Raw genomic sequence first — 14,895 nt, 5'->3', positions numbered from 1 at the left:
TCCTCTTTCTCTGTTCTCCTATCAAGACCAGTAGGGCAAACACATGATGTGTGGGAAGATAATTTGAGAAGAGAGTTTGTTTGTGTGTTGTTGGCCTGTGTGTGTGTGTCATTTTGTTATTCTTATCGGTCTGCGATTCTCCAGGTCTTAGAAGGCCGTTTCTAAAGCTCCTATTCTAAACCCCACCGTCTGACCTGCAGTACTGCGTCAGCAACACTCTGGGGTCAGGGGTCACCTTGTGTTACACTCATTATGGCTTAATAAGGAAGCAGAGCTGCCTTCATAACTCTGTTATCAGGTTACCTCCCCCACACAAAATTAAATAAGTATCGACTCTCTCGTTCTCTTTGTCTCAGTCAATAGAGGGGTAAGACCAGGCTAAGCTGACTTGCTGACAGTAGACGAGGGGCTTGGAGTCTCATACTGCAGCCCTCTGGAGGAACAGGGAAATTTGTCAAGTGACATGGAAACGCTGTCCAATCTGGAAGTCATCAACTGCTCTGTGTGTGTGTGTGTGTGTGTGTGTGTGTGTGTGTGTGTGTGTGTGTGTGTGTGTGTGTGTGTGTGTGTGTGTGTGTGTGTGTGTGTGTGTGTGTGTGTGTGTGTGTGTGTGTGTGTGTGTGTGTGTGTGTGTGTGTGTGTGTGTGTGTGTGTGTGTGTGTGTGACTCATACACATACACACTGGCGGTCTGGAGTGTGGTGAGGGGTAGGTTAGAGCTGGCGATAGTGAGTGAAGACTCTCACCACTTCTTTCTTTCCCTCCCTCCCTCCCTCCCTCCCTCCCTCCCTCCCTCCCTCGCCTATCCATCCACACATTACATTAGAGAGAGCCCCACAGATATGAACTTTGCTGGAGAAAAACTCATACCCAGAACACCTTTTCTTTTTCTTTCTGTTTTTATTGGTTTGGCAGAGACAGACCGAGGAGCTGGGAAAGTGGGATGAGCATACAACAACACACGTTTCAACAGTTTCTCTCCAGCGCTGTGGCTGGTGTTGCAGGAATAACAGTCCTCCTCTGGTGTTGCCGGAATAACAGTCCTCCCTTGGTGTCGCAGGAATAAGTGTCCTCCCTGAAACAAGACACTCATATGAATACTTGTGTGTTGTTGTCCAAGTCTTTGTCCATAGATTATAGGGAGTCGACTGAGGAGGACCTCAACGAGAGCAGGCTAGGGTCATCAGAGATGGGGGGGTCCAGGCAAAATCATCTCAATATTTGAAAAAAACACCAAGCACAGTCTCTCACACACGATAACAAACACACACACACACACAAACACACCACAGCTCTCTCTTAGCAAGCTCATGCAGTCCGTGTGAACCATGGCTGGTGTAGGTGTCCCATCAATACATTTCAAGGGTCCAAGAAGACATACATTGGTCATTTCAATTGACAGTACATTCTGTAAGCTTTAAGGACATCATGATTCCATGCTAAACTAAGGCCATGTCTGAGAGTAGTTTACTGGTTCCCTTGTAGAGTTACTCACACCTGGCTTAAGTTGGCGCTGGTAGAAGTTCTCTCTAACCGCTGGTCCAGGGTCAGATATTATTTGATCCTCCCCATTAGGTTCAGGTTATGATTTGGGGTTGGGAAATCTGATCCTAGATCTGTGGCCAGGGGCAACTTCTATCTGGAATTTGAAGTTATTACAGAAGACTAGCACCAGGTAAGCGGATCTTCAGGTAGTGACATAATCACGCCAGGATTCAAGGCGAGAGTGACATCATTTAAAACACAGCCTGAACAGAGCTGAGAGGACCACCATTCTCAGATCATCATCACTATGTACAGTATATGCACACTTATTTACAATACAAACTTACTGGTGTCAGGGTAGCTGGTACTGGCACACATTACAAATAATAACACAGAACACAGACAGCACCTCTGGTGGCGGAGAGAGGAAATACACTGAAATACACGTTTGTGAAAAGCTTGGCACTGTAGATTTCTCCCACATCAACAATAACAACAATACAGGGTCAAAGGTCAGAGAGTCAGTCTTAGTGGTAAACAATAGGGGGGGGGGGGGGGGGCTCCGTTTGATTGACAGCTGGGCCCCAGAGTGGAGACGAGGGGGGTAGGACATGGCATTCCTCCCCGTCAGCCTCAGAGCAGGCAGATAAGGCTCTTGCCCTCCTCAATCTCCTCCTGCACCTTGTCTGAGGACGTGGCAATCTCGGCCTGGGCGGAGAACACAGCACAGACGAAGGTGAGCACGGTGCCCCCCATGGCTGTGTAGAAGGCCCAGCCCATGGTGCACAGCCCCGACCGGTAGGGAGCCGCGTCCTGACCACAGTACAGCTGCACCTTGTCTGAACCCCAGCCTGCAGGGTATAGCATCAGACCCAGGATCAGAAACAGACCTGGACCAGAGAGGGGGGAGAGAGAGCCAGCGTTAGTTCATCCGTAACAATATAAAGCATTAAATAGACCTAGAACCAGCAAACATATGTGTGTGACTGATTAAATGTGTGCTTTAAATGTAGCTGCAGAGAAGCGTGGAATGACAACAGCACATTCTCCAAAGTCCATCCACAGAACAGCTAACAGCTACATTCTCTGGTATCAAAACACTTCCTGTTTCAATAACACGTTAGCATTCTGATTTCCCGTTGGTCAAAAATATTATACTGGGCTAAATTATTTCCTTCACCATCCCTTTCAGATGGGACTCCTACTCCTACTCCATTCTAACAGTACACCTGGCCAGTGTCAACTCTCATTGCAACAAAAAGGCCTGATGCCCATCTTTCCCCAAACATGCCCCCCGCATCGCGACCCTGAGGTTACAGCACAATGTAACCCTGGGGTTATGGCACAATATGACCCTGCTGTCTGCTCTGGATCCCCGGGGGGGGGGGGGGGATATGTTTGGGTTTACAGCAGGAACAACAGGAAAAGGTAGCCAGAGGGGTTTCCTCCCGCCAAGTCACTGAAGTGACCGACCGACTAACCCTGTCTCAGATTCCTGTATCTCTCGCTGCTGAAAGATGGAGCCACTTCCTGTGGGGGCGGGACCTACTTCTAACACCACACCGATTCTGTTACAACACCCCTGCACTGTACAATATTCCACTTTTAACAGAACACAGATTCTGTTACAACACCCCTGTACAACACCAGAACCTAGAGGAGAGCCTAAGAGAAGCCTGGTCTGAAGTAGCAGTTGAAACGTTTGCCCAAATCCCACACTTGACCGGTGAAGTTGAGACAGTGCAGGCCCCTGTAGTGTCTTGTGTTCTATATCTCTGTATCCTTGCGCAGACCATCTCCATACTCCAGAATGACGTTGTAGGAAAAGGCAGTGATCCTGTTACTGGTTCCCCGGCTTTGACACACACCAGGAGATGTTCCGTCACGCTGTTGGCAGCTGGGACTGGAACTACAATATCAGAAGTCTACTACTGGGAGTCTACTACTGGAAGTCTACTACTGGGAGTCTACTACTGGAAGTCTACTACTGGAAGTCTACTACTGGAAGTCTACTACTGGAAGTCTACTACTGGGAGTCTACTACTGGGAGTCTACTACTGGAAGTCTACTACTGGAAGTCTACTACTGGAAGTCTACTACTGGGAGTCTACTACTAGAAGTCTACTACTGGGAGTCTACTACTGGAAGTCTACTACTGGAAGTCTACTACTGGAAGTCTACTACTGGAAGTCTACTACTGGAAGTCTACTACTGGGAGTCTACTACTGGGAGTCTACTACTAGAAGTCTACTACTGGGAGTCTACTACTGGGAGTCTACTACTAGAAGTCTACTACTGGGAGTCTACTACTGGAAGTCTACTACTGGAAGTCTACTACTGGAAGTCTACTACTGGGAGTCTACTACTGGAAGTCTACTACTGGAAGTCTACTACTGGGAGTCTACTACTGGAAGTCTACTACTAGAAGTCTACTACTGGAAGTCTACTACTGGGAGTCTACTACTGGGACTCTACTACTGGGACTCTACTACTGGAAGTCTACTACTAGAAGTCTACTACTGGGAGTCTACTACTGGAAGTCTACTACTGGAAGTCTACTACTGGAAGTCTACTACTAGAAGTCTACTACTGGGAGTCTACTACTAGAAGTCTACTACTAGAAGTCTACTACTGGAAGTCTACTACTGGGACTCTACTACTGGAAGTCTACTACTAGAAGTCTACTACTGGAAGTCTACTACTGGAAGTCTACTACTGGGAGTCTACTACTGGAAGTCTACTACTAGAAGTCTACTACTAGAAGTCTACTACTGGAAGTCTACTACTGGAAGTCTACTACTGGAAGTCTACTACTGGAAGTCTACTACTAGAAGTCTACTACTGGGAGTCTACTACTGGGAGCTCTGTTAATAGAACTACAATAGTAATGCTGGATGTCCACTCGAGTCTAGATTGGGAACGATGTAACTACGATATGTCTACAGGCACATATCACTACCGTACGGCCACTAGTGCAGAGATTTCAAGACTTGTCCTGCATGCCTCTTCTGCTCCTCTCCCTTCCCTACCGTGGGAGTGGATCACTCAGGCAGCCTGAGGGTTCTGCAGCCGTCTACATCTCAGTAGGAAACAGTTAGAATAATACGATTAAAATGAAAGGCCAGAGAGAGAGTGATGGAGAGAGAAGGGTATGGAGAGAGATAAAAAGAGAGAGGGGCCATAAATGGACCTCTATATCAGACCAGCACTCTAAGCCTCCTTCCCTGCCTCACTCCCTCCCTCTGTCTGCCCCAGTCACTCGCTTCGCCAGGAGATGAAAAAAAGTGCATTGCCGACACCAGCTTTCCTCTCTCTCTCTTTCTCCATCTCCCTCAGAGCAGACCGAAATCGTATTAAATGCGGAAATGAAAAGTAGGTCATAAATTGCTTCCACATGTTGCTGCGTTGCCTTGACAGCCAGAGCAGCTCTGGTGACGGACTGGAGGTATGGTTTCAATTCTACTACCCCCTAACCCCACACTACCCCCACACTACCCCCCTAACCCCACACTACCCCCCTAAGGGAGAGATGCAAGAGTTTGTGTAGTCTTTCTCATATTTCTTGCCTCTCCACACATTTAACTCTCCACAAATATTAGAGTGTAACTTTCCAGGAAAAAGGGAAGAAAAGGGAGAGAGGGAAGGAGGAGTTCGGGACTCTTACTGGAAACTTCCAGGCTGCTGTGATTGCCAGGTAGAACTGTGAGCCAAGAGTGTGAAGAACTGGGTCTCCTCACTCTCCTAAAGACACTCTCTTCAATAACTACACTGACTTTACTCATCCGCTGCTCCTCGGGAACCTTCGTCAGCTGAATCAGGTGTCTTAGAGCAGTGCTGGATCAAAAGCCTGCATACCTAGTATCCCCTGCAGGAGGACGGTTGGCCACCGTTGCCTGCTAGAGTTAAGAAAATGGTTTCAGCAGTTAGACGTGTTTTTTTTGTGGGAATCCTGGGGGAGTTTTGTGTTTCTCTGTGTTTTTGCTCCACTGCTCCACTGAGGACTGTAGTGTAATAGGAGAACAGGCAATAATAGGGACAGATATGATATCCTGATTCTTTCCACACAGTCATACTAGAGCTGTTACTGTTCCGTTGGTAGGAAGGCCTGATTCAGGATTACAGTAATATGTACCGTGACCGTAAACCGGACCTTCCATTCATGTCTATCAGCCTTTATCTACAACACACTTCCTTTCACCTGACTCTCCCCCTCTATCTCGTTCCCCCTCCCTCTCGCTTCCTCTCGCCCACACGTCTGTTGTAAACTCGCTCTCTATCTCTTTCCCCCTCCCCCTTCCCCTCTCTTCCTCGCACCCAAACAGCTCTTTTGTAAACACTGCTCGTGATTGATCGACATCTCAGACATTTGATTGGGTAATGAGATTTAAGTTCCAGTCAGTCCGGGCCAGTATTGTACTTTGGCTTTCTCTGTTTGCTCAACAGTAGAAACATCTAGACTAGTCATCATGATCAGCCTGTTCCAATACAGTCATTATCATCTGACCTGAAACAGTCAGTCACACTGTACCATGTTGTATTTCCTCGTTCGTTTACAAGGGGTCAACGTCACAATTCCCATCAGCCATCACTCAGACCAACCCTAGCACCCAGGTCAAAGGTCACCTGTGTGACAGTACTATACCGTTGAAAGTATTTCTTAGAATTAAAACTTTTAAAACTTTTAAAGTAAATACCTGCAGTCAACTTGTGCAATACGTTAGGAGATAAAGAAGATCATGTTCCTCATTTCACTGGATTTCCCCAAGTCACATGGTGTTTGTTTACAAGCACACAACTACAGGAGCCTTGTGTAGTGCAGCACTGTAGTGCAGCACAAGCCAAGTGATCTAGTTATAGTGTGGAATTCACAACTAAATGTTTACCAGCTAGATATCTTATAACTATTAAGTGAACTGTCTAAAATGTGCTACATGCTCTGCATTTGTGCATTTGGTTTCCTAATTTAGTAGCTAGTTAGTTAGCTATCTAGCTAAATGGTTAGCTTCTTCCAAAATCAAGCTTCGATAGGTAACGGCAGAGAATCCCCTACTGGATCAATAACCTTGCTGTCTAATATTTGTTTTCTGCGTGCAGCAAACTGCGAGTAGCATTTTCTTGTTACTTGTATAACTTTATGAGCTGGGATGTCTGTCCTGCAAAGACTTTCATTTTTGCTAGCATTGCTAACCTTCGAAATACAGAGGATCAGTGGGGTTTGAAAATAGTGCCCCCTTGTGTTCAGTGCCAGTATTACTGAACATCCCGTTATGGCACAAGGTCGGTATGAAGGTCTGACAATCTGGATCTCGGCCAAGCCTTTCTAGTTATGTTACATCTCCAATAGATTTCGATCAGATACACACAACCTTCCCAGGATGACATCAGTGTGTGTGTAAATGAGGTGAGTAGAGTCAGAACCAGTCTAGTGACTCCAGGTGGGATGACGTGACCACCGCTGGCTACACAACCACAATCTCACAATCTGAGGTCAAGCCTTTCATCAAAAAACATCTGCCACCTGATCCCAGTCTTAGTCACATTACGGTACGGTCGGTCTGCACACTTAGTGGAAATAATGATTGGAGGAAAGTCAAACTGGTGGAAAGGAGAGACAGAGAGAGAGATATATATAGAGAGAGTGAGAGAGGGAGATACAGAGAGAGGGATACAGAGAGCGAGACAGAGATATACAGAGAAAGTAAGAGAGAGATACAGAGATAGAAATACAGAGAGATACAGAGATACAGAGAGAGAGATATACAGAGAGAGATATACAGAGAGAGAGAGATATATCTATATATATAGAGAGAGAGATATACAGAGAGAGATATACAGAGAGAGAGAGATACAGAGAGAGATATACAGAGAGAGAGAGATATCTATATATATAGAGACAGAGATATACAGAGAGAGATATACAGAGAGAGAGATATATCTATATATAGAGAGAGAGATATACAGAGAGAGAGAGAGAGAGAGAGAGAGAGAGATACAGAGATATCCAGAGAGAGATACAGAGATAGAGATACAGAGATATTGAGAGAGAGATATTGAGAGAGAGAGAGAGAGAGAGAGAGAGAGAGAGAGAGAGAGAGAGAGAGAGAGAGAGAGAGATACAGAGATATCCACAGAGAGAGAGATACAGAGATATATATATACAGAGAGAGAAAGAGATACAGAGAGAGAGAGAGAGAGAGATAATGAGAGAGAGATACAGATAGATATAGAGAGATACACAGAGAGAGATATATATACAGAGCGAGAGAGATATACAGAGAGAGAGAGAGAGAGAGAGATATACAGAGAGAGAGAGAGAGATATACACAGAGAGAGAGAGAGAGATACAGAGAGAGAGAGATATACAGAGAGAGAGAGAGACAATAAAGTGATATCACAGAATGCTGGCTGGCTGAGAAATTACAGAGTTTTCCATCCCTCTGGTCTAAAACACATGTGGAGGTATCACTGTCAATAGGAAAGACATCTGAAGGAAAAACACCAACAGAAAAACACCAACTTCCACAGCCACGTCAACACAGACCGACTGCTTGATATGGTGTTGCTGTGTGTTTTGGTCCTTATCTCTTCCTGTAGCCAGGGCATTAAAGGAAAAATCCACCCAAAACCACCTATAATTTACAGTGTTAAATAACACTAACATGTGATAACAATATTTTTGGTGAATATATGTTTCATTTTGTCGTTATAATAATAAGGTTTGTAGCAACATGTTAAAATCATTGGGGAATTCTGTTGCAGCTCAAAACCCACAATGCAATGCTCTCTCTATGGGCTATCTAGCTCGGTAGAACACTTAGCTACACACAATAACACCAAAGACAACATCAGCATGTGAAGTAGCTAGTTGGCTGTAAAATCACCTAAACAAACTGTACTATCAATTTAGCAGTCTACAATCTCACCATGTTCAACCTGCAGACCGATGTGTCCCGCAGAGTGTTACATTCACAACGACCATGCAATGGCACTATGTCATGCACCCTGGACTGTCGAGGCAGACAAATAGGAGAAATGTAGTGGACCCTCTGCTTAATTACACATTTCTCAATGTAGGAGTATCGCAAAAATATGATCAATGGCTCATTCGAGAGAAGACACCCTCCCGAGTTATGACATCGGCCAGTATTGAAATCTGACATGTATGATGGACGTTTTCGTAAACTAAAGGCTGTATTTCCTATTCACTTCCAGTGTAGTGAGCAATTCTAGTTCACACTGGCTGTATTTCTACCTGCTTGAACAGCAATAACTCAGATACACATGAAAACATGAAATGACCCCGGGAATCGATAGAACATCACTCAGAGATGCACAAAAACAATATAACCTTCAAAATGGATGCATCTTTCCTTTGGGTTAATGACCTATAGTCAACTCAGACAGGGGGCTGAGGGCTGGGGGCATGAAGGAAACGTCTCCCTGTTATTTCTGGTTTCCCCCTCGCCCCCTTTCCTCTTCCTTGTCCTCTTCCTCCCAAGCGACCCACAGACCCATAACGAGCAGCTCTGCTTTTCTAATCAGTCCAGCTGTGGAAGTCCTCTGACTACGGCTCAATAACAACTATTTGACACTTTCACGAGGTCTGAATGTGGGTTACATTGTTAGGTGGTAACCGTCCACCGGTGTAGCAATCAGCTCAATTCATTTCGTGCCAGAACGTTGTCATCATACCCAAATTCTAACCTTAACAAATAGTGGGGAAAAGACATCAAATTGATCTTACAGTAATGTCTGTAGGACGACTTCACCCTGACCTACTCGGTCCCCTGTCATCACACCGTCCTGACCTACTCGATCCCCTGTCATCACACCGTCCTGACCTACTCAGTCCCCTGTCATCACACCGTCCTGACCTACTCAGTCCCCTGTCATCACACCGTCCTGACCTACTCAGTCCCCTGTCATCACACCGTCCTGACCTACTCGGTCCCCTGTCATCACACCGTCCTGACCTACTCGGTCCCCTGTCATCACACCGTCCTGACCTACTCAGTCCCCTGTCATCACACCGTCCTGACCTACTCGGTCCCCTGTCATCACACCGTCCTGACCTACTCGGTCCCCTGTCATCACACCGTCCTGACCTACTCGGTCCCCTGTCATCACACCGTCCTGACCTACTCGGTCCCCTGTCATCACACCGTCCTGACCTACTCGGTCCCCTGTCATCACACCGTCCCTGACCGTCTAAGGAACAAGTACAGAGGAGGATAGGAGAGAGGGATGAACGCTCAGAGAGATCCAGTCGGAATGACCTCACTCTCTCCTATGACTGCCTCCCATAATTCACCGCAGCAGGTCACAGTGACTCCGAGATTCATACAGATACAAACACACACACACACACACAGGTCACATGACGTCACCCCCAGCTGACTCAAGAGGACAAATATTTGGTACCTTGTCGCTCATGGCAACGACCTCAAGAGGGGTTCGGTTGCTGTGGTTCCCGGATACCCGGATACCCGACCTATAGGGTTAATGGTCACCTAGAGCACACAGAGAGCCAGCTGGGAGTAATAGTTAATACACTCTCGGGGGCCTGTGTGTGAGTGTGTACGCGTGGGTGTGTGTGTGTGTGTGTGGTCAGCGGGGTCTGATTGCTCTAGTAAATGTTTAAACTGAAGGTTAGAGACGGGGACAGCAGCACTAAAGGTTAGATAGATGGGGCTGAATGTTGGCTGGTCAAACGGCACCCACCCCTTCACAAGCCCCTCTCTCCCTACATTCCAGGGGTTCAACAGTCAGCCAGCTGTGTCTAACTACTACACTGCCCAGTGATAACTACAACCAACCCACAGACAACGCAGCCCCTCACACAGCAACACTGGAACAAGAGGGCCTGTGCATTTGCTGTGTGAGGTGCATGTCAATAAGTGTCTCCCTCCGTCTCACCTGCGATGGCCTGCAGCAGTCCACACACGTTGAAGATGCTCTTCTTCATGATGCTCTGGAAGCACATGGTGAAGACGGAGATGAAGGCCACGGCACACAGCAGCAGGATCCCCGCCGCCAGGAAGATGGACGCCGCCTGCCAGAACCCGCTGGCGATCTCCCCAAAGTGCACGGCGTACGGCCCGCACAGCACGCCGCGCTGCAGGTGGGGCAGCTTGATGCAGCGGCCGTAGATGCCCAGGGTGGGCCGGTAGGCCTCGCCGGCTGCAGTGGCGCCGTGAGGGCCGAAGACGGCGTCCGGTGTCCGGGGGAAGCCCACCAGCCAATCGGTGCTCATGAAGGCGATGAGCTCGCCGAAGGCGACCACGATGCTGAGTAGAGTCCACAGCATGGAGCGACAGGTCACGATCACGTGACACATGGTGGTGGGGACGTTTGCAGTGCTTCTGAAGTGTTCCTGGTGTTGTCTGTTCAGTTAAGTTCGATGGGGTTGGTTCCGGGAGAGGTGGACTGTCATCCAGGGGTCACACAGGTGGGGTCAAAGGTGAAGGTTCAAGTCTTCAGGGGTCTTCAGGAAGAGGGAAAAGGGTGGAGGGAGAGAGCAAAGAATGGGTTCCTGTTGTGACAGAGGTGTGGGAGAGAGTGAACAGCTCCAACGCAGGGAAAGGAGGAAGGAGGAGGAGGGCGGAAGAGGCTGGTTTGGAGGCAGGGCCTGAGGTCAATGATTCACAGTGTCCCTCTCTTTCTCTGCTCTTATCTCCTCCTGCTGTTGTTCTTGTTCCTTCTTTCTGCTCTGTCACTCCATCTTTTCTTTCCGTCCTTCCCACTGTCTTACTCACCCGCCTTCACTTGCTCTCTCTCTGTCTTGTGCGTAGCGTGTAAACAGTATCACTTTCGTCTTTTTCTCTCTCTCTCGTTCTCTCTCTTATGGACTCTACATCGTAGTGAAGGAGTGTCTCCAGGGCCAGCCAGCTGTCTTCTCACCAACTACACACCTAGAGAGAGAGAGAGAGAGAGAGAGAGAGAGAGAGGGAGAGAGAGAGTGAGAGCGAGAGCGAGAGCGAGAGAAGGGAAAAGAACGTGAGGACGTGATCATAATTTATGACAGACCATGGTAAAACTTATAGCTGTGACAAGCTGTATTAACAATGTTGGGATCGAATGTTTCAGAAGCAGTGTTTAGCCCCTCCCGACTCGCATAAAATGTAACTTTAATCAGAAAACACAAAACGTTGTCATTGACCAACACAGCAGTTTTAAACAACCACCCATACTCTAAGACAAGTTGTGTCAAACACAAGGCCTGCGCAACGATTTGGGTTGTCAATTCACATTGGCCCGCTCCCATACAGCCCGCAAGGCGCTGCACTACAAGTCACAGCAAGCGCTGCCAACGTGCTGCACGCCAAACGGCAGTGTATTGCCACACACCCACCCCTCCTCCCAGACCCCCCCCCCCACACACACACACACACACGCACACACACAAACACACAACTCAGCCAGTGCACTGGATAATATCATCACTAATGGCACCGACTGAATCTTCTACCAGACAGAAAGTTTAAATGTGTTGTAGGCTAAATGGCCATGCCAAGTTTCAGTACCAACAGGTCATTGCTGTATTCTACAGAACATGTCATCTTGATTATCAAAAAGTTTTAAGATAAAGGATTCACACGCCGGTATAAATTACTACCAAAGGACAATAGGACACACAAGCGAGTATAAAAGAGTCGACAGTTGAGTCATCTACTTTATGAAATGACAGCCTGATGTGATCGCACGGGTGAATTCAATGTCAATTAAGCTGCGTTCGTGTGTGGGGTTAACCGTGCGCAGCGGAGGAGAAGTGAACACAGGCACATGCCACCGTCCTAGCTAGGACAATAAAATGTTGCGACAAATCACCATGCAAAGGAGAAGCATGTAGGCCTCTTACAGCAACATTTGATCAGTAGCCTAGGCTGGCTACTCCACTACAAGACCTTTATATTGCACCATACAGCAACGCTGCATTCAACCGTACTGGCGATGCAGTGAGAAACAAAAATGAAAAAGAGGTTTTAAGTTTAAATGTTACAACAACCTAGCCACATTTTTGTTATTTGCAGTTAAATACCTCTCGATTCGGGTCGCAGTATATTTTGCATACGGCTGGACAAAATATCATTGATCTCTTCTTTTGTTTTAATATGTATTTAAAAAATGCTACATAGGCCTCCCGGGTGGCGCAGTGGTCTAGGGCACTGCATCGCAGTGCTAGCTGCGCCACCAGAGTCTCTGGGTTCGCGCCCAGGCTCTGTCGCAGCCGGCCGCGACCGGGAGGTCCGTGGGGCGACGCACAATTGGGCTAGTTTGGGCCAGTTTGGGTCGCAGTTTGTGGACACGTTTTTTTTTTTTAGGCTATGTCTGGCCCACCAATTCGTTGTGGGTTTTTTCTTCCAATATGGCCCTGGCACTGATTGAGTTTGACACCCCTGCTCTAAGAGTCAGTGGCGTAGCGCAGCCATGGTGAACGAAAATAACGGTGAATAAAACATACACAGACAGAGGGCTTGTTTTAAATGAGTCACCAACCTCCTTGTCAGGCTTAAACAGAGCCAGACCTGGAGAGGAAGAGAGGAGGGAGAGGAGGAGGAAGAGACGGAGGAGGTCAAGAGAGAGGAGGCCTGGTCACACAGATGTCTAGATGCATGTCAGTGTGCGTTTGAAGTGGGGCCTCCTCTCCTTTCTGAGTGTCTTCATGTCTGAGAGCCCGGAGGAACCCGGCATCTCTGCTCTCTGTTTTGGTTTCCCCCGCAGAGCTCCGTGACTCACGGGGTCAGAAAGGAGAGATGTGGAAAGAAGGGATGACGGATTCTTTGACAAATGGATGCAGACGGAGGGAAAAAACAAACGGCAGTCTCAGATGAAACAGCCCGCGCCGCTGACCTACGGTCAGTTACCAGCTGATAGCAGCCTGGCTTTCCAACCACCGCGGAGCTAACACATAACAGATCAAGAATCAGCCTGCTTGAGATAAGCCTGCTGACACAGCCATTTTATAAACACCAGCACTACAGGACTCACAAACCCCCAGTGTCACCATCACATAAAAGCTACAAAAACACTACCAGCACATATCCCAGTGACATGAACATGTCATAAGCTCTATCAATGTCGGGGGGGGTAACCCTATCTATCTCACAACAACACCGTCATCTCACAGAGTCTGTCACTCGCTGGAGAGTTGAATAGATAACCTAGTGACACTCTGACTGTCTCCATCTAACAACGCACCATTCACTACCATCACTAGAAGGCTGTGGGATAACAAGCCGTGACATCATTTCACAACTCGGCCATTCCACACACCATCTCGAAACAGGAACTAGATAGCTGACCCACATGGCTTGGTTTCACAGCAAAACAAATAGACAATAAATAAAGCATGCCAACAGACCAGAGCTGAGGGATTTGTGTTTTTTGAGGTCGGTTCTGTTTTGGGTTTGATTATTTACAGCATTATGTGGGTTGAATGCTGTAACACTGAATAAAACAATAACAAAACTACCCACGTTGGTAGTGACTGCCCCTTTCTGCGTATCACTTATTAACTATAATGTATTCACATTACTTCACTTTAATAAAATATATGTTTTTATTTGATGATTTTATTAGTTCAGTCCAAGTCATCATCTCATGCCTATAGAGCTGCTGCCTGTGCTGTCTGCCAAAAATCACTATTTTAGTAGTTCTTCAAAGTAAATAAGACATACTTTTATGACTGCTGAATAGCAACTATCAATCACTTAGATCATGTATTTTTCAGGCTCGTGAAGCAACTGCTCGCCATCACTCTCTCCTCAGTCTCCTTGTCTGCTCCTCACAGACCGGACAAGTTTAAGTGGGTGCGCAATGGATTATGGTCATTGTAGTTAATTACCACGTTTTCTGCAGAATATTGACCTGTTGGAAACTACAACTTCCCATTACATCACACAGTTCAGGCTTGACGTGATTTATCTCTACAGAAAAGCACACAGGAAAAAACCCAAACTGGATGGAATAAACCGACGTTGGTCAATTAGTTGTTTAAAACCGACAAATAACCTACATTTCGGTTAATTACTCAGCACTACAACAGACCTTGGAGAGATAACCCGGAGAAACATCAGTCAGAGGAAAAAATAAACCCAATCCCACTGGCATTACTTCAAAAGCCAGGCCTTTTCACAAACATTTATCTTCTTTTATCTAACTGTTAGTTTACCTAAAAACACATTTTAATTTACAGTCCAACATGGCACATAGACACTAACATAAGGCAGCTTAGCAGTCCATGTGAACCACCATATTCATGTAATAAAGCACAGCAAGGAGATCTTGCTACAGAACATCAATGCAGCAGTAAATTACTAAAATGTAAAAGCTGCTGGCTTAGAAACCACAAGTTGTATTAAACCGTTGATGAGACCAACGGCAAAGCAGTCACGTGTTGATGGCTTCATTC

General features: G+C 46.8%; 1 protein-coding gene across 3 annotated transcripts in view; it reads right to left on the bottom strand.

The window, feature by feature from the left end:
- Nucleotides 1-879: 879 nt before the first annotated feature.
- LOC139552155 (LHFPL tetraspan subfamily member 2a protein) overlaps nucleotides 880-14,895 on the bottom strand; it is a 66,855-nt gene continuing 52,839 nt past the window's right edge. For all 3 annotated transcript variants that reach the window (XM_071363594.1, XM_071363593.1, XM_071363595.1), the window contains 2 exons: nucleotides 10,401-11,395; nucleotides 880-2,374 (listed from right to left, as the gene is read on the bottom strand). In XM_071363594.1, the coding sequence (XP_071219695.1) occupies nucleotides 2,118-2,374; nucleotides 10,401-10,821 (678 nt within the window). In that variant the 5' untranslated portion in view covers nucleotides 10,822-11,395 and the 3' untranslated portion in view covers nucleotides 880-2,117. The remainder of the gene's footprint in view (nucleotides 2,375-10,400; nucleotides 11,396-14,895) is intronic.

This window comes from Salvelinus alpinus, chromosome 24, assembly GCF_045679555.1.
Source record: "Salvelinus alpinus chromosome 24, SLU_Salpinus.1, whole genome shotgun sequence".
Classification (NCBI taxonomy): domain Eukaryota; kingdom Metazoa; phylum Chordata; class Actinopteri; order Salmoniformes; family Salmonidae; genus Salvelinus; species Salvelinus alpinus.
This window is presented reverse-complemented; position numbering and strand designations above follow the sequence as displayed.